Here is a 19,772-nt window from a genome sequence, read left to right as displayed (position 1 = left end):
TGTTTGAACAGTTAATAGACTTGCGGAGCATGGAAATCAATAGGTGTGATGGAGTGGTCATGGAGGAACATGGCCCCCGGTTGACCAGCTGTGATCTCTTTTGATGCCTGACCACGTCCCTCGACACCGCCCCCCCCCCCGCCCCCCCGACAACTCCACCCCCCTCTCCCCCCTCTCTCCACCTGAGGGCTAAACAGGCCGTTTTCACTCGGTGGCATACGGGGTGTCTGTCGTCGTGGAAATCGCCGCGCATCGCTTGTCTCGCGCCGCGCACTGCGCCAATCAGATTCCGTTTGGACGTTCCGCACTTCCCCCTTGATTAAGTCACAAGGTCAGACATCACTGGAAGACATGGCGGGATTAGGCAGAAAATCGCTGTCTTTCGTGATGAGAAAAGAAAGGGATGAACGTCCAGGGGAGGGAGGGAGGGAGGGAGGGAGGGAGGGAGGGAGGGAGGGAGGGAGGGAGGGAGGGAGGGAGGGAGGGAGGGAGGGAGGGAGGGAGGGAGGGAGGGAGGGAGGGAGGGAGGGAGGGAGGGACGGAGGGAGGGAGGGAGGGAGGGAGGGAGGGAGGGAGGGAGGGAGGGAGGGAGGGAGGGAGGGAGGGAGGGAGGGAGGGAGGGAGGGAGGGAGGGAGGGAGGGAGGGAGCAGAAAAGAGATTTGGGAAAGATTGGACTAAGTCTCTCCAATGTGGTTAGTTGGTAAGTGAAAAAAAAAAAAAGAAGAAAGAAGCGTTTCCTTCAACACGATTTCTTAACAGCGTCTGCTGTTATCTGGTCCGGTTAATCCCTCTTTAGCTAGCCTAAACAAAAGAAGTGTGTGGGGGGGGGAGAAAGGGAAACAAAAGCCCTCTTTACCCAAATCCTATTTCTTCATCCTAACCCCAATGAACACTAAACCCTTACAGACCCAGGGTAAGGCTTCCTGACATCATTAAGCTTCAACCTCGACGACTCCTCTCGCTTTCCTGGTGGGGCTAGGCAGGCGGGGGGGGGGGGGGGGGGGGGGGGGCCGAGGGGGGAGGGAGGAGGGGGGAGGGAGGAGGGGGGAGTTGGTTCACGTCACCTAACCATGACGCGGCGCTGCCGACTGTTGCCCGGGCCGGATTCGCCCCCGAAACGGACGGCAGAGTCGAGATCTCCGCAGCCCCGCGGTCTGTTTGGACACGCACAAGGCGCGCACATCACGCGCTCCCCCTACCTAGCTCGCTTACACGGCTGCACAGACAGGGTTGGAGGGTTCGACGGCGGGGGCCAGAGATCTGTCAGAGTGATGTGCTCGCAGGGCCTAGCCCATCTCTCCCGGTTACCCTGATTGACACTGATACAGTGCCGGTCCACACACACTGCCGTTAGACTCGCGGGCACACACACACAAACACCAGACACAGCCTGTACAGTGTGTGTTGTGTTGTGTGGGAATGGAAAAAGGGAGAGAAATCCCAAACCAAAGTGAGTGTGTGTGTGTGTGTGTGTGTGTGTGTGTATGAGTGTAGTGGGTAAATACTTCATAATGGCCAACTCTTGTCAGCCCTGTACTCTGTGCACACAAAGCCCTGTGGTTGTGGTATTGTTTGACTCCGCCCCCGCCCCCCCCACCCCCTCCCACAGTACCCCCACCACCACCACCACCTCCACCCCTACCCTTACACCCCCCCCTTCTTCCCCTCTTTTCCTCTCCCTTGGCCTCTCAAGCAGAGATAATTACCCTTATTGTGGCCCTTTGCACACACAACAGCGCGTGGTCACACACAGGCGAACGCACACACACACACACTCGCTTATTCATGCCAAATAACACACCCGCCCACGTGCACACTCAGTGTGATTGAGTAAAACATGGCTGCCAGCACCCCATCTGTTCTGCCCCTCTCCTGAGCAGCACAGGGGCAAACATGAGAGGGGCAAAAAAGGCAAACAGACAGACAGACAGGCTAGCAGGCTAGCAGGCTTGCAGGCAGACAAACAGACAGAAAGAGACACAGACAGACAGTCAAACAGACAGACAAGCAGGCTTGCAGGCAGACAGACAGACAGACAGACAGACTGACAAGCAGATGAACAGACAGACAGACAGACATGAGACAAGAGGTCTCCAGATCCACTCCAGCTTATCCATTGTTCATTTTTGATTGGGTTAGTAGATCTGGTGAAGAGCCCGTGCAGTTTGCACAATCTGTATGTTTTCACTGCGTATGTGTGTGTGTGTGTGTGGTTGGTACGCCTGGCTGCCTCATTCAGCCATTGTCATTGATGTCACCCCCCATGTCCCAGCCATGTGCCACGGGACGAGGGGAGAATGGAGGAGGGGGGTTGAAAGCGTGTGTGTGTGTTGGTGTGTGTGGATGGGGGCGGGGGCGGGGGGTGTTGACCCGCCTGCCTGTGACAGTCGATGGGGCTGGGTTCTACAGAGCCTCGGGGGGGGGGCCCTCGCCTCTACACCCCTCCCCCCTGCCCCCTCTGTCACACCCTGCCCTATGCCCGGGCAGCCTGAATGCGACGTGCGGAGGGCCCCCTCCACACACACACACACACACACACACACGCACAACAGCTCAGCACATCTTTAATGTGCGCTGCGTTAATGTTTGATGAGCTCTCCATGTTCAGGTACTTTCGGCAACTTGACGGAAACATCTCAAAATGGCTTTATTGTGTTGCCATTGTGTGTGTGCTTGCGTGTGTGTGTATGTTAAAAGGGGGTTGGGGGAGGTGAAAGGGGGAAGGGGGGGGGGGGGGGTAAGTGGCTTGTACATTGTGGAAGTAACCATGTGTCAGACTGGTGTTTACACAATCCAGCGCAGGAACAGACAAATGTAGCCATTAATGTATTCCTGTTCTGAGTGCACAGACACAGATTTACAAAAGGATAGCCTTACCTAGCGCCCCACTGCTCCCAGAACTCTCTCTCTCTCTCTCTCTCTCTCTCTCTCTCTCTCTCTCTCTCTCTCTCTCTCTCTCTCTCTCTCTCTCTCTCTCTCTCTCTCTCTCTCTCTCTCTCTCATGTGTGTGGGTATGTGTGTCACTTTTAAGTAAACCTGCTGTGAGTGTTTCTGACTGAGGAGTGTCCACTGCTGTCCCCAGAGAGTAAGGGGGGGGGGTGACAAGGTGGAGGGTCCGCAATGTCCTTAATGGTCTTGGATACCACAATAGTCCCTAAAGGATGTGTGTGTGTGTGTGTGTGTGTGTGAGAGAGAGGCCAGCTCCCAGCAGGGTCTCCCAGAGGCAGAGTGGGCTGGGGATCGATCTGTCATGTAGCCTGTAAGTGACCCAGCGGCCCTCGTGCTTTCATTAAGGGCAGAGGGACAAGCTGAGAAGTGCTCTTCAGCAGCGCCTCTGCCCCCAGCCTTACACCACCCGTCCATCCCTACACCATCCGTCCATCCCTACACCACCCATCCATCCCTACACCACCCATCCATCCCTACACCACCCATCCATCCCTACACCATCCATCCATCCCTACACCATCCATCCATCCCTACACCATCCATCCCTACACCATCCATCCCTACACCATCCATCCCTACACCACCCATCCATCCCTACACCATCCATCCCTACACCACCCATCCATCCCTACACCATCCATCCATCCCTACACCACCCATCCATCCCTACACCATCCATCCCTACACCATCCATCCCTACACCATCCATCCCTACACCACCCATCCCTCACACACTAGTACCAGGCCCAGTCCCAAAGCCCTCAGCGTCACACCCACAACCAGATCCACGCCCACGCCAAAACCCAGCCAGGGACCAATAAAACAAGCCACCCCCCTCCCTCACCTCCTCCACAGGCACGAAACGACATCCACAAGATGACGAGCCGGCCGCTTCGAACGAACCTTACGCGAGCCTCCCGGTCCTGCACGGGGTCTGCGTGCGGCCGAGCTGGGGGGCGGAGAGAGGGCCGTGCGAGCAAGGCTGACAGAGAGGGTGAGAGGGGTTAATCTGCGTGCCAGGTGGGCAAGGTGGACGCGCCGGGGCCTCTTGGCAGGGGCGTGTGGCCGTAGCCATCTGGTGGAGCTGCCTGGTGCCGTGCTCGTCGAGCAGACTCATTAGGCTCGCGACGGGTTGGGAGGAGGCTAGCTCGACCTGCGCGCGACGACATCCCCCTCTCTCTCTCTCTCTCTCTCTCTCTCCCTCCCTCCCTCTTCTTCCATCCATCAGTTCACTGCTCCGTCTAAGTGACGAGCCCTCCGCCGTCTCATGTGTGTCATGCTATGTGGGGCTGGAGACAGGGACAGGGATGGCCCTGGATGGGGGATGGGGGGGGCGGGGGGGGGGGGGGGGGTATATAGGTCAGTCTACACAACCACCCGTCCCCGTCCCCGCCCTCCCCGATACACACAACCCCCTGCTGTCCCGACCGGACAGGAAAGTGGGCCAGGCTGGGAACACACACACACGTGCACGTGCACACGCACAAACGGTGTGAAGGTGTGGTCAGCGTGGTGTGGAAGGTGTCCCGCCCCAGATGGAGAGAGTCTGGGTGAGGGAATTCAAACCTGCTGGAGGTCAGGGGGGGGGTCAGGACCCTGCCATGTTATGTCACCGCGCCCCCCGCCCCCCCCCCCTCCCCCCCCCCGTGTGATCTCCCCCTGATAAGACGGTGGCTAACCTTGTGGCGACCGGGGACGACCGTGTTTTGTAAGCGAGCCGTTTCCCTCGCGGATCTGACGCCTTCCTGATCCTCCTCTTTCCCAGGTTCCACTTCCTCGCACAGCCTCGTCTTCCTCTCTTTCCTGTTTCCTCTCCCAGCCCCCTGCTCGCTTTGGTTTCTCACCTCCCTTCTCACCTGTCCTCCCCCCTGTCTCCTTTTAATCATCTCTGACATCTAATCCCTTTTATTTTCCACTCGCGCTTTCTTTTTCCACAGAAACAGGAAGGAAAGTATAGAGAGACAGAGAGAGATAGAGAGACAGAGAGAGAGAGAGAGAGAGGGAGAGAGAGAGAGAGAGAGAGAGAGAGAGAGGAGAGAGAGAGAGAGAGAGAGAGAGAGAGAGAGAGAGAGAGAGAGAGAGGGGGGGGGAGAGAGAGAGAGAGAGAGAGAAAGAGAAAGAGAGAGAGAGAGAGAGAGAGAGAAAGAGAGAGAGAGAGAGAGAGAGAGAGAGAGAGAGAGAGAGAGAGAGAGAGAGAGAAAGAGAGAGAGAGAGAGAGAGAAAGAGAGAGAGAGAGAAAAAAGAGAGAGTGTAAGAAAAATAAGTAGGGAGAGAGGTGGGAAGGCTAGTGGATTGCATTAATTATTTACCTACAACCCTTATTAGAATATTAATGCTAAAAGCAATCAGGCAGCCCAATGTTAAATTAACTGAAGGGGGGATGGGGGCAAAGATGGAGAAAGTGAGAGAGATCTATCTATTTATCCATCTATCTATCAAACTATCTACCTACCTACCTATCTACCTATCTATCTATCTATCTATCTATCTATCTATCTATCTATCTATCTATCTATCTATCTATCTATCTATCTATCTAACCACAGCACTGTGATGTTTGAAGAAATTCACCGTCCCGTTAAAGCCACCACCACAAAATCACAAGCACAGACACACATGCATGCACCCACATATGGATACATTCTCTCTCTCCCTCTCCCTCTTCCTGTCATTGCCTGCAATGACCATCCAATTACAGGTCTATGCTCAGATAACCAGATCCGGATAGACCTTACACACACAAAATCCATTTCAATTTCCCCATCTTCATTAGACCTATCTGTGCACCCTTTAGACTTCAGCTTTTTCTTAGTAAGGAGAGAGAGAGAGAGAGAGAGAGAGAGAGAGAGAGAGAGAGAGAGAGAGAAAGAGAGAGAGAGAGAGAGAGAGAGAGAGGGTTTGAACAGCAGCGAGATGACTGGCTGGAGCCTACCAGGAGACCGGGTGATTGGCTGAATAGAAGCAGGCCAGCCCTGTCACACACTTGGATGTCCAGAGTTCATTGACCCACCTGACCCTTTACATAACCATTCTCACGAGCCTTGCGCCTCAGTATGGTACTACAATCGGTGTGTGTGCAACTGTGCATGCATGTTCTCCAGAATCTAGAGTCTAGATGGTCGTGGGCAATCGACACTGACAGGCGACTGTCACAGAACGGGAGTGTGCGAGAGAGAAAACCAGAGAACGAGAAGTGGGGAGAGAGAGAGGGAGAGAGAGAGAGACAAAGAGGGACATAGAGAGGGGGAGAGAGAGAGGGAGAGAGAGAGGCAGTGGGAGAGGGAGAGAGAGAGAGAGAGAGAGAGAGAGAGAGAGAGAGAGAGAGAGAGAGAGAGAGAGAGAGGGAGGGGGGAGTGTAGTATTGCAATGTTCAGATTGTATGGTGCTCTGGGCAGATTATGGATTTGCATGGCAGATGTGTTGTGTTTCAGAGAGATTACTGTATTGCTGTGCTGTTATTTTGATTAGGTCATTGTCTCCTTTGTTGATTGGGGTGGTCCAGGGTGAAGGGTAAGCAATGCTTTCGCCACTGCTACTGTTTGTGTGTGTGTGGGCGGGGGGGCGGGGGCTGTGTTTACCAACTCCAACTGTGGGGGAGAGTTCAGCGAGCGCTTCACCATGTTCGCCATTTGATCTTCAAACTTGCTGCTCATCGGCCGACCTACATATCCCCAATTACACACAGAAGCCCACTTGGCGGTATGCACAGCCGCGAACAAAACAACAAAAGTCTGTGACACTCATGTACATCCTGTCCAGTGTTGTGTTGCGTGGACAAGCACAGGGACGCGTGGACACCACACACACACACACACACACACACACACACCCTCCAAGAGAGCAGCGCTGTGACTCACAGACACTTGTTCCAGAAAGAGGATCCGTCAAAGAGAGGCCGCACCGATAAGACGCGACCCTCGAACGGCTCCGTGGATTAAATCCACTTTGCTACGTTCGACGGTAGCGACAAAAGGGGTCTCGCGCGCTCAGCGCTTGCACACTGTGTGTGTGTGTGTGTGTCTTGTGCATGTATATAGAACACCATCTGTCGAGTCCTGAGGCAGTTCTTGCCCCACTACCCTGCTTGCTTTTCTTTTCTTTGCTTCTTTCTCCTCTTCTCCCTCTCTCCTCTCCCCCCCTGCACCTTCCAGGTTGTTATTGTCGTCGCTTCAGAAGGCGGCATTGCCACAAGTCATTGTTCTCACTCGTGCGACGGCGAGCAGCCGTCGTAGGCGCGCCGCACGTACAGGGCGCGCCACGCCGGGTCGCGTACGGACGCGCGTGCGTTCGGAGCCCTGTCGCATCCATGCACGTGCGAGGCAGAAGCGAGCCCGGGCGCACGCGGGGCGCGAGTGGGGCGCGCGCGCACACACATGCACAAATGAGGTTAATGAAGACGAATGTGAGGCCATGGTTTCTATTGACATCCAGTGTCTCTAATTGTAGCAGTATTCTTCAAGGACAAGACGGGGGGGGGGGGGGAGGGGAGGAGGAGGAGGAGGAGAATGGAAATAGATTCAATGGAGAGGCCAGCGGAGGAGAAGGGGGACCGAAGAGGGTAGACTGGGAAGACGTCCCTTTTTTGCATGTCAAGGAGAACCGCCATGGATCTAAATTAGGATAATGATTTGGAGACGGGGAGAGAGAGATAAGTAGCGGGGAGACAAACAATGGAGTCCATCAATTGCAGACGAAGAGAAGGAGGAGAAAGAAAGGGATGGTGACGGAGGGCGGGGAAGGAAAGAGGAAGCGGAGGGAGGGGTTTGCGCGGGAAGGGGAGGACGATGGGTGTGTGGGGGGGGGGGACTGGGGGGGGGGACATGCGAGGCAAATAGGCAGAAGGAGAGAATGTGGATGGAGAAGTCAGGGAGGGAGGGCGGGAGGGAGGGAGGGAGACGGTTGACTCAGTGATCCAGAACGGCGAGCAGACGGCCAAACAGGGAGTTACGGCTCGGTCAAGGAACACGGACAGTACAGCGGCGAGCGTCACGTCTCCAACCACAACAACAAACACACACACATGACCCCCCCCCCCCATACCACCACCCTCCACCACCACCCCCCAGGTGTCCCAGGTGTCACTGGTGGACCCCCCTCCTACCTGGGATGATGGAGACGGTGTCTCGCTCCCAGGACACCACGCTGACATACTCCTGCACGGCCGTGGGGATGAGGCACTTGAACACGGCCACGTTGCCCCGCATGGAGCGCTGGTCTGCCACCCGCACTGTGTAAGGTTCCCTGAAAACTACACACACACACACACACACACATAGGTTATCAATCTTATGGTAATACAGTAATAAATGCCACAAATAAATGCAGCAGATCATCATGGACTTATGTAAAGTTTCAAGTGATATGCGGCCATGTCATACTAGAGTATGATATTATACTACAGTTTAATGTGAGATATAAGCCGAGTTTCATTGTTTTTTAAGTGCATTTTTTTGTTTTGTTTATTTGTTTACAACAAAAAGGGGCAAACTGTGACATACTCTAGATCTTAATGTTGTCTGTTATTGGAACTAATCCTACAACTGTCTGCACCCAAAACGATATAACCCCGTTTTGAATGGGATAAACATGAAATGATTGGCTAGCTTGACACCAACATCAGACACTAATCTATTGTTTTGCACACAACTTGGGGAGGAGGAAACCGAGAGATGCTCTCGGGCGCCATTCCGTAACACATGCTCTTTAAACCGTGAGGGAGCGTCGCACTGTTCATGCATGTTCATGCAATATTTTACACTCTCCTGAATGAGCAGGAACTCATTAGTGAAATCACGAGAAGCCGGGACATGTCTGAAGGTTGCTAAGAAACTGGTTTGGAACCCCCCTCCCTGGTAACAGCAGAGGAGAGTACTGGCAGCATCAGGTTGATACTGCAGTATAACACAGTCGTGCACAGTGTAGCTCCACTGGTGCTCAGTTCGACTGTTTAATACCACGGCTTTCTGAGAATAACACCACAGAAGTCCCTCCTGCTCCAACAACAAAAACAGAAGAAGAAGAATAAAAAGAAAAATTGCATGTCGCATATTTCAGTGTGTTTGATAAACGCACACGAGTCATTCTGGGAGCAACCGACAAATGTACATGTGCTTGGACATCACGTCACGCCGCACAAGCAGCGTCCTTTCCAGCGCCACGGACGGATTGGAATCCACAACTTGGCGAGCACGCCGGGATCACACACCCGCCTGACCTGAACCCCTCGACAAAACCAAAAAAAAGGGGGTACTGCTCCGGTGACGACGGGGACGTTTAGTCGAAAGCTAATCCTCGGTCTCCTCAGGGCGGGCTTTTGGGTCATGAGGGAATGAAGGCAGCGAGCCGCCGGCTGGCGTGCAGCTCAGGGACCCTGCCTCTAATCTGCGGCTTGGCGCCCGTATTAGTATTAGTATGAGTATGAGTGTTAGTGCGGGTCAGTGTTGGGAGGCAGAATATGAAAACAGATGTTGACAGCAGGAGGGGGAGGGGCAGCCTGTCTGCCCTGATGTGAATGACGGGAGGGAGGGAGGTGGTGAGGGAGGGAAGTGGTGAGGGAGGGAGGTGGTGAGGGTGGGAGGGAGGCAAAACGACAAAGTCGCCTGTGTAAAAAATGTTTTATGAAGACAGACACAACATTTTTATGTGTCCAAAAGGTTTTTGTCCGGATGTGGCCCTTATCAACAGACCGTAGAGGATCCACATCCACTACTTTATGTACAAGAACCAGGCACACGGTTAGGCCAGGGCCAGGGCCAGGGTCAGGGCTAGGCTGGTTATGTAGGGGCTAGCCCCTTAGCTAACATGAGCAGATCCTTCACTAATCCTAGTACACACTGGTATCTGATGAAAGATCCACCTTCTTAAAGCACCAGCAGGAAGACTAATCAATGGAGTGCACCAATTAGATTTCATAATGAGAGATAATTAAAGAAGTGTGCTGCGGCTATATTTAGCATGGCACCAGAGGAGCGAGAGAGGAAGGAAGGAGCAGGGAAGAGAAGAAACAGGGAGAGAAAGAGAGGGAGAGAGAGAGAGAGAGAGAGAGAGAGAGAGAGAGAGAACACGGATAGAAAGGACAGAAAAAGATGGGAGAACGTCGCAAATCTGATACCATGGCCGGCATAGCAACCAGTGACTTCTGCTTAGATACTGACAGGTGTAAGGGTGGCATGCGCAGATGTTTGTATGGATTTGGGCCACAGAGGTCAGCCTAGCTGAAGAGGATGGTGTGGGCAAGTGTAGAGTTACTACAGTAAGGTTGAATACATGCAACTGGCTATGGGACTCTTCAAAACAGACTTTCTGTTCCTGTTTCAATGGTTGGTTCTGGGAAGTGTAGTTTTGTGTGGCGGTTTCTGGTATTGCAGTGGAACTCCTGTCCGGTTAGCTAGGGTGTGGGGTAGGCGATGCCAGAGGGTCCTCTGTGCTACAGATGTTCTCAGTAGACCGTGTTCTAGGTCAGCCAAGCTATGGGACGGGCTATTTTAGGCCGGGTGCCTCTTTGAGTAGCAAGTGTTCTGGCAGCTGCCAATTACTGGCCTCCATTTTTCTTTTGGAAACTTTCCCCTTCTCCTCTTCCGCCCCCCCCCCCCACCCCACTCTTCTCCATCCATTCCCTTCTCTCCTGAGCTGTCTTCATTTTCCCTCTTGCATGTCCTGCCCATCTTCTCCCTTCCCCGTTTGCATGCTCCTCAATTCTCTCACAAACAAGAATCCAACTCGATCCTTTGCAACTGCAGGGCTCGTCTGTGAAAGACAGTCACCTGGTCAAACAAAGGCTTGACCGTTTTGGGGATTTACCACATCCCCCCTCTTCACTCACCAAATCCTCCAATCCAGTATTTCCTTCTTGTACTTACCCCTCACCTCGCACGTTTATATTCTTCCCCTAATCTCCTCTGTGGCCCCCAACACCCCCCCACCCCCAACCCACCCCCAACACCCCCCCACCCCACACACACACCCACGTCCCCCCAACGAGCCCGCTCACCAGCTTTGACGCGGATGTTGGGGCTCCGGATCTTGCCGGCCTGGTTCTCGGCGGTGCAGAAGTAGTCGTTGTCGTGGATGTAGCTGTTGAAGGCGGAGGGGGAGAAGGGGTAGAGCTGGAGGCTGCCGTTGGCGTGCACGTGGCGGATGTGGGGCACGTCGTAGATGTCGTCGCCGGTGGCCAGGTACCAGCGCAGGATGGCGGTGGGGGTGCCGCCCGCGGGGCAGGGCAGGGACACCCCCACGGAGCTGGAGTAGGTCACCCTCTGGAGGGACGCGTTCACAAAGTACAGCCTGGTGGAGCCCACATCCTCGCTGTGTACTGGAGGGGGCCAGGTGGAGAGAGGGAGAGAGGGGGAGGGAGAGAGAGAGAGAGAGAGACTGTTACCAAGGGCCAGAGGTAGATGATACAGTACAGGTCAGCAAGGGAGTTCAAGACAAACGGCGGGTTAGTGAACGTGTGGCATTCTGAAGTCAAAATACAAACACAAATCTATAATATTGACCAGATGGTGATTCAAAGCATGAATCGGTTCAAAAGTAGCGGCGATGCAATATACTGTAAGGCTCACGACAGCAAAAGATGGAGGAGGAAAAGCAATGCCCTTCAAATATGTAACAAAATAATCATAACAAATGTATGTCAAATGTCCAGCTGCAAACATCAGTCATGTGATGCAGAAAGCCAGGGATTTGGGCTAAAGCCTGTGGTGTGTGAGGTGGGTGGAGGAGGAGCCTCCTACCTCTACACAAACACACACACTCCCTAATACACACACAAACACACACACACACACACTTGCAGAGACAGAAAACGCACAGATAGGTTATGTGATTGGAATTTCTATGCCAGACGCAGGGAGTTAAGTCTGTTTAATCTCCTTTCATATTTAACACACACACACACACACACTACACATACACACACACACACACACCAGGAGTGTTCCTCCTGGGTGTTCAGATTAGGGACAGACAGGCAGTAGGGAGAGAGAAAGAGGGAGAGAGAGGGAAGTCCCCCACAATTCAGGGTCAAGAAGGGAAAGATTATGTGGGAGAAAGGGCTCTGTTATGGATGAACAGATGTGGTCGCATAAAACCATACCTTCACCCCCCCCCCCTCCCCACCCCCCACCCCCCTCAAATAAATCTAACACGCACAATCCTCAAAGATGGTCAGCCATTGACCTCTAAAGGAACCCCTGACAGGAAACTTAGGATTCACCTCAAACAACACAACTTTCAAACATCTTTTTTACACCAAAATAAGCTTCTGGAAGGTTTCACTGACACTCCAGACTGTATTCGAGGTCCTCTTACTCCCACTGTCCCGCCAGCAGACCCTCAGCACCACGCTGTCACAGGGTTCAGAGGGCACAGGGCAGCCTGGGAAGGTGCCGGAGTTGTCGGACACCGACGGGCTGTTCCGACAAACACCTCAGATTACGGCGAGGGAGAGAGAGAGAGAGAGAGAGAGAGAGAGAGAGAGAGAGAGAGAGAGAGAGAGAGAGAGAGAGAGAGAGAGAGAAAGAGAGAGAAAGAGAGAGACAGAGAGAGAGAGAGAGAGAGAGAGAGAGAGAGAGAGAGAGAGAGAGAGAGAGAGAGAGAGAGAGAGAGAGAGAGAGAGAGAGAGAGAGAGAGAGAGAGAGAGCGAGAGAGAGAGAGAGAGAGAGAGAGAGAGAGAGAGAGAGAGAGAGAGAGAGAGAGAGAGAGAGAGAGAGAGAGAGAGAGAGAGAAAGAGAGAGAAAGAGAGAGACAGAGAGAGAGAGAGAGAGAGAGAGAGAGAGAGAGAGAGAGAGAGAGAGAGAGAGAGAGAGAGAGAGAGAGAGAGAGAGAGAGAGAGAGAGAGAGAGAGAGAGAGAGGCAAAGGAACGACCGCAGGCCCGGCAAAACCGCCCCCCTCGCCACACGGGATCAGCACCACGGACAGAGGCTGCACATTAACCCCTGACGCGTCCCCGGCTCGCCTGGATCTCAGAAAGGCCTCCTTTGAGTAATCCGTCCTAAGGGCTAGTCAATAATGTTGCGACCCTTTCAACGAGGCGCTGCACCCATTGCCCCCCCCCCCCACCCCCTCCCCGGTTGCAGATTGATGGGAGATAGGCAGCGTGCTACAGATGGTAAATATGAAGCGTGTCCGTTCCTGTGGTGGGCTGTCAAATCCAGGTCAGGCAACCCCCCCCCCTCCGCATGCCCGCCCCTCAGCAGATTACTGATAATGGTCCCTGAGCATAAAGCTCATATTAAAGATTGCAATATCTATAATCTCCAAATGGGGGGAGACTGGACTAAAGTGGAGGGGGGGGGGGGGGCTGTGCAAGCTGGGGTCACCCTGAGAGCTTAGGGGGGGCTGGGCAGTAGTAACTTCTCTTTCCACCCCCCCCCCCCCCCCCCTCCACCACCACCGCCCCTCCTAGATTAGGGCCCTGGGGCTGGACTGGGGAGTGGGATAGAGAGGGGATCAGGGCAAACTCGTACCACTCAAAGGCTGTCACAGACAGACGCACACTCCGCGCACACACACAGGCACACACTGCAGCTCTTAGGAGATACACACACACACACACACACACACTGGGAGGAGACAGATGGGTTGCCATGGAGGCAGAAGACATGTGAAAGCTCAAAATGCTAAATAAAGACACAACAACAAAAGTCTAAAACCCGAGTCTAAACACGTAACATGTATATGCATTGTGTGTGTGTGTTGAAAAGGTGATGTGAGGTCTCGGAACGTAAGTCAACGCAAGAGGCAAGAAACAAACGGACAGAGAGGCTGGAACAGTAACCACCATTTTGAGGAATCTTTTACTGAACAACTGACTCAAGTCAGTCGAGCGCTTTCGTTTTGTTTTTTTTGCAACCAAGTAGTACCGATCAAAACCACCAAACTCCAGAAAAACCCAAAGCCCAGCTCCACAAAGGCCCCTGCTGACGTGAAAACCACGTTGACCAAACACCAACAAGGACAGAAGACACAAGGGGGGGAAAAATCTGGCGAGCTTGCCCTAAACCCCCGACCTCCACAACCCAATAAGGACCCAACGAGCCCCCGGGTTCGGGCAGGCGACAAGCCCCCCCCCCCCCCCCATTAAAAGTGAAACGCGTCGACGTCGGCGGCGTGGCGAGGTGTTTTGGCTGCGGCGCGGCGGTGCCTACTGATGGTGTTGTGGAGACTGAGCCAAGGCTGCCAGCCAGAGTGCACACTGAGCCACTATTTTATGCAGGCTGCTGGAGGACGAGGCATGAATATGGATGGCAGAGAGAGAGAGGGAGGGAGGCAGCGGCCATTGCCTATGCAAGACTTCATTATGCATAATGCAGCTGGTCTACGTCTTTCCAGCGCGCGCGCGGACGGACGGGGGGGGGGGGGACGCGGGCGCGCGCCAGCTTTCTTTTCCCTCTCTACCTCTTTCTCTCTCTCTCTCTCTCTCTCTCTCTCTCTCTCTCTCTCTCTCTCTCTCTCTCTCTCTACCTCTCTCTCTACCCTTCTCTCTCTCTGCCCCTCTCTCAATCTCACACTCTCACACACACGTTCCTCACACGCACCCATACTGTGTGTAAAACACAGTGCACACACAGATGAGCAAGTAAACAAATGCCAGCGCCCCCCCCCCCCCCCAGAAATACACATTCTCACACCCAGCGCTCCCTGCATCCAACCGAACGCGGAACGCTTCCTCGCTCTCGATGTCTCGCTCTCGCTCCCTCTCTTGAACCCCTCCGCCTGTGTGCACACACATCAGTGCTCTCTCTCTCTCTCTCTCTCTCTCTCTCTCTGTATCTCTCATTCTCTCTCTATCCCCCCCACCACCCCGCCCACATCTCCCCCCCCCCTCTCTCTCTGTCTCTCTCTCCGTCTCTCTCTCTCTCACTCTCTCTCTCTCTCTCTCTCATTCTCTCTGTCACACATCATGGAACTCCTCTTCCCATGGAGACAGATGTAGGATCATTTTCAGCCAGACTGAAACTCTTGTTTCCAGTGTGCTGCTCCTGCTCCTCTCCTTCCTACCTCCCTGAGCTCGATTCCCCCCCTCCTCTTCTCCCCCCCCTTCTCCCCCCCCCCCTCTTCTCCCCCCCTCTCTTCTCCCCCCTCTCCCTTCCCCAATATATCCATCGTTCACCTTTCCCTACGCTAGCTCGGATCCTGGAAGTGTCGTCTCGCGACGGGAGGGCGTTTGAAGCCGCGCGCGCCATTGTGTTTTGCGTTTGTGCCCAAGTGCTCTCCCCAAAAAACAGCGAGGCGTTTGTGTGTGTCCCCGCGTGTGCGCCGAGCGAGGGGCGCGCGGGAGAGAGAGGCAGGGAAGGAACGGAACGACGGGGCACAAACAGACAAGCTGCAACGGGGAAGGGAGAGAGTGGGTTAGGTGTAAGCTAATGCATAATCCTCGGGGGGGTCTTGAATAAGTAGGTGCTTGGTGTGTGTGTGTGTGTGGGTGGGGGGGGGGGGTTATTGGGGTTGCGTCTCATCAAGGAAGGGCTTTGCGTCCCCCCCCTTCATGCTGTATACTCTGCCCCCCAATCCCCTAACACCCCCCCCCCCACCCAAACGCCCCCCACCTCCCAACCCCTACCCCCCGGCCCGTGCTGCGTCAGTGAAAAAGTGTGCTACTTCAGCAGTCCCGCGAGGCCCGCTCTCCCCTCACATCAAAGCAGCCAGTTTTCTCCCTTAATGTGAATATCAAATCTGTGGATCACAAGTCCCAGTTCAGTCTGCATTAAAAAAAAAACGCCCCTCCCCCAACCTTTAATTCTGCCCAGTGATGAGCCAGAGAGAGGGAGGGGAGAGTGTGCAGTGAGATGGAGGGAGGGAGGGAGGCAGGGATGGAGGGAGGGAGGAAAGAGAGAGAGAGAGAATACTTTCGACAAAAACAACCACCTGCTTGCCATGTTTGTACATTTTGACTACATGTAGGCTAGCTAACCAAAATAGGAAAGTGAAGACTCAAGGGGAAGGAAGATGGTAACGCCGCTCAATTTTGGCGCACCTGAGCTACCGGTTCTCCTAACGCACATTCAAAAATCCATGCTGACAGGTTTCGCTTGGCGTTTTCTGTTCTATAAATAATTGTTTTGTGGTTGACGGTTTCAGTTGAGTTATTCGCCCTGCTTTGCATTTTCGAGATTTATCACCAGCCCATTAACTAATTCAAAGAGGAGATGGCGACACAGGAAGGTCCGTTAGCAGACATGGCAGCGAGGTGTGACATCCTATCGGTGGGGCGTGGAGCTCCGTCGTTGGGGAACCGTAAGCTCAGGTGCCCCGATTGCTTTGCGCTCTCCTTTGCTTGCCACCACTGCAACGCGCAACTCCTGCACCAGCACCGAGCGCCAGGGATGTTTTACCAAGGCGTTAACACCACGCCAAATTATAACGGACCCTCATTCTGATTACGGACGTCACTAAGTGGAACACACTAGAGTAGACCATGCCCAATGGTTCACCCTTCACAAATCGATTTGCCATCAACTGCAGTGAAAAAGTTTTTGGGGGTCAAAGAAAAAGAAAGACATGTCCGTAAACGTTGGCATGTGACAAACGACAATGTCAACATAACAGGAGATAGGCTACTTGGTCTGTCACGTCAAATAATTTTTAAACCTGATTATTAGATTTAGGCTATTAACCTAGCACAATTAGGACACGTCACACATTTGAGATCAAATTTAAAATCGTGTACTAAAGCCCATATAGCAGTAAAAAATAAATATATGTTTTTGTATGAAAATGCCTCTAAAATAGCTGTAGGCCTAACTGTGGAAAACATTGTAGGCTCTAGGCCTATTTGAACCATCGACAATAGCGACATTCATAAGAGAAGCTTTAGTAAGCAATACAAGTGGTCCAGGCCTGGATGCAATCATAAGGCCCAATGCATATCCCTGTAGCCTACTGTCGGAACATCTGTGGACATATTCGATTATAAAAAATAGGAACGAGCGCTGTGAGCAGTCATTGGTACTCTTTTGGCCCTTGACCCGGTTTGCTGCTCTGTCATTGGGTGATACTGCAGATCGCAACGCTAATTGTGCAGCTGAGAAGAAAAGGCAGCTGGGGATTTGGGTTAAAATGGAGAGCGAAGAGAGCGAACAATTTTGCATATTTTCTATTTTCTACGAGGGAGGAGACAGAGGGAGGGAGGGCAGGGGACGTTTTCGTGGTGATAGTTTGGTGGTAAAGGTGTGAGTGCAGGGTGATTGGGGGGAGAGGGAGGTTGTCAGGTTGAGTGTTGATTGCGATCCCTCCCAAAAATTGGACGTATAAGCCTATCTTTACAGTTGTATGTAAAAAGGTGGAAAATGGTCCAGGCTTATTTTATTTTTTTAATGCTTCCATTTATAATAACTTTACTCTTGACCCTGGCTTAATTCAATAATTATCAACACATTTTAAACATAAAACAACATTATCATTATTTTTGGTCAATACGCACAAGAATATTGAGAAGAATTAAAAGACATTTTACATCGAAATACATTCCAATCAAATTATTTTTAAATGTGCGACCTGCGCAAACAGACGAAATTCAGTTTGTTAGTCCGTAAGGTGCAGTTCCATAGTCTAGGCCTAAAGATTGAGAAAAAAACAGGCCAATTAATTAGCATATCTTTCTCAATAATTGCCATCTAGAAATGGTTTAAGGGCCCCACTGTTTTTTTCTCCTTTTTTTGTAATTGGGCAATTATGAAGCTATTGAATTTTGTGTTTAAGTCTAGGCATAGCTTATGTTGTGTAAAAACACATTTCTTTTAGACATATAGCTTATTATTTATATAAATCATAGGTTTTAAGTAGGTTATATTGTGTGAAGCTACTTCATAAATCATAGGCTATTGACTGTCACTGAAATGAACTAAATCCCAATTTGTGACAACAGACCAACGGGGGTGTCCCCTTCCAATGGCTTCCATATACTCCCCTCCCCTCCCCGCGTGCGCCCACACACACACGCGCACAAACACAAACACACACACACACACACACACACACAGAGCACCCTGGGTTCAGGTGCGCTATTAGTGGGAAACACGCCTGGGCTTGTCCATATGTACCCACGCACCTGGGGTTTCTAATTTCGTCAACTAAAATAGATCAAATTATACATTTAAAGAAACCAGTCAAATGCTAAACTGAAATCGTATATTTCTAGTGTTTTTAATGATATTCATCGGTCATTGGCCGGATAAGACAGATACAAAAACAAAATATCAACTATAATTTGCAAACTGTGCCGTATTCTCAACTCCAACATCAAGATCAAGAGCTGGAAACGAAAAGCAAAAATGTTGTCTGACAAGCAAAGGCATTTTACGTTCCTATCTACAATCCTTGCCGAATTCTTCATGTCATTTTGATAAACACATCTAGGTATTGTTCCAGGCCTGTGTAAATTATGAAATCGTCATTCATAACCTTACATGCATCACTCTAAACAGGCCGAATAAACAAAGGGTTATGAGAAGGCCTGGACGTAGAAATGCTGTTGAGTTTCTGTATTATTTTCAACGCAGATTTGTTCAGGATTATTATAATACACTGTAATAGCAGGAGAGATCAACTTGGTAATAGGGTCGGGGATTTGCTGCCATATTGAACAAGCCTTTGAAATATGAGGATTTCATTCCTTTCGAAAACACAATGCAATTTATTGAAGACAAATTAAATCACCAGAATTCAATGCAAATGCATCGGAATAAATAGCAATTCGTAAAATATTTAATTGTTTATTCATTATGGGAAGAGGCCTAATTGCTCTCATTATTTAGGTGAAAGGGGGCCTTTATTTGACACATGGCAACGACTCGTCAACTGCAGAGTCTTGCCAAAAATCTTCTGAAGATTACCTCCCAAAAATCACAAGAGCCCCCTTCAGAATGGTGCGCCGGAGCTTTCAGCCAGCGCTCAAACACAACCATATATACGGACCCACAAAACCACACCAACGAAGCGCACAAAATCACTGCTGCCCCCCCCCCCCCCCCCCCCCCAATAAAAACATTCGAAAAACGTGAAAGGACCATCAAATAATATTTTCCACTCATAACTTTTCGGCCAACATAAGTTTTCGAGCCTCATAAAGTGATCGATTCAGGCGTTCAAAACATGTTTCCATTTCCCTGTCTTCGACACCGTTCCCTCTATCCAGCCATTTTACATATTCATAATTCTCCTTAGTATAATGCGAAAACAAACCGTGCTATCTGCACCATCTGCAGCACCACGGACGGGTGCACACGACTACATAGCAATAGAAAATAGAAAATTTACTCCACACGTTATTAACAAAAACCATTTAGTTACTACCTACACTTTGCTGACACGATTACATTTTTTAAGTATGCTGATTCGTTTGGCAAACTCCTAATTTCCATGGCGTCCAATAATAGATCAATACAATTACATGGCCATCCCCACCAAATTTCTTAACAACCTAGATTCTGCTGCCAATGATTACAATACTACAATACTTTTGCTCAAACTGCAATAACTCAGGCACTGTAGATAAGCGAAATATAAAGGAAATAAATGAAAAGCCATTGTATTACCTTCTTGGAGAGAGTACAGCAGGAGTAAAGTTACAAGCCACATGCCATAAATAGCAGGTATATTTTTCAGGAATGTTTGGCAATCCTGGCGAACGTGCGGCGCAGTGTTTGGCCAGGCGAGTCTCCGTGCTGGACTGGCGACTAGGCTCCCCGGCGGACTCTCCAGCCCTGCTGCCCCGCTAACCATCGCGGGGAAATGAGAACTGCCTGAGCCCCGCCCATGCACCCTCCTCCCGATGTCGCTACCATGCATAGAAACCCTCCCTCCGTACTCTAATGAAATGCC

At 51.7% G+C, this 19,772-nt stretch overlaps 1 protein-coding gene across 1 annotated transcript in view; it reads right to left on the bottom strand.

Annotated features, from left to right (window-relative positions):
* LOC146246130 (cell adhesion molecule DSCAML1-like) overlaps positions 1–19,529 on the bottom strand; it is a 50,782-nt gene extending 31,253 nt beyond the window's left edge. Inside the window, 3 exon segments of the mRNA XM_084683792.1 lie at positions 8,052–8,198; positions 10,941–11,261; positions 19,487–19,529. Of these exon segments, the coding sequence (XP_084539918.1) occupies positions 8,052–8,198; positions 10,941–11,261; positions 19,487–19,529 (511 nt within the window).
* Between the last annotated feature and the right edge of the window lie 243 nt (positions 19,530–19,772).

Source organism: Hypomesus nipponensis, chromosome 20, assembly GCF_054491055.1.
Source record: "Hypomesus nipponensis isolate SF chromosome 20, ASM5449105v1, whole genome shotgun sequence".
Classification (NCBI taxonomy): Eukaryota; Metazoa; Chordata; class Actinopteri; order Osmeriformes; family Osmeridae; genus Hypomesus; species Hypomesus nipponensis.
Note: the sequence above shows the minus strand (reverse complement) of the source record. Positions and strands in the feature narration are given on the sequence as shown.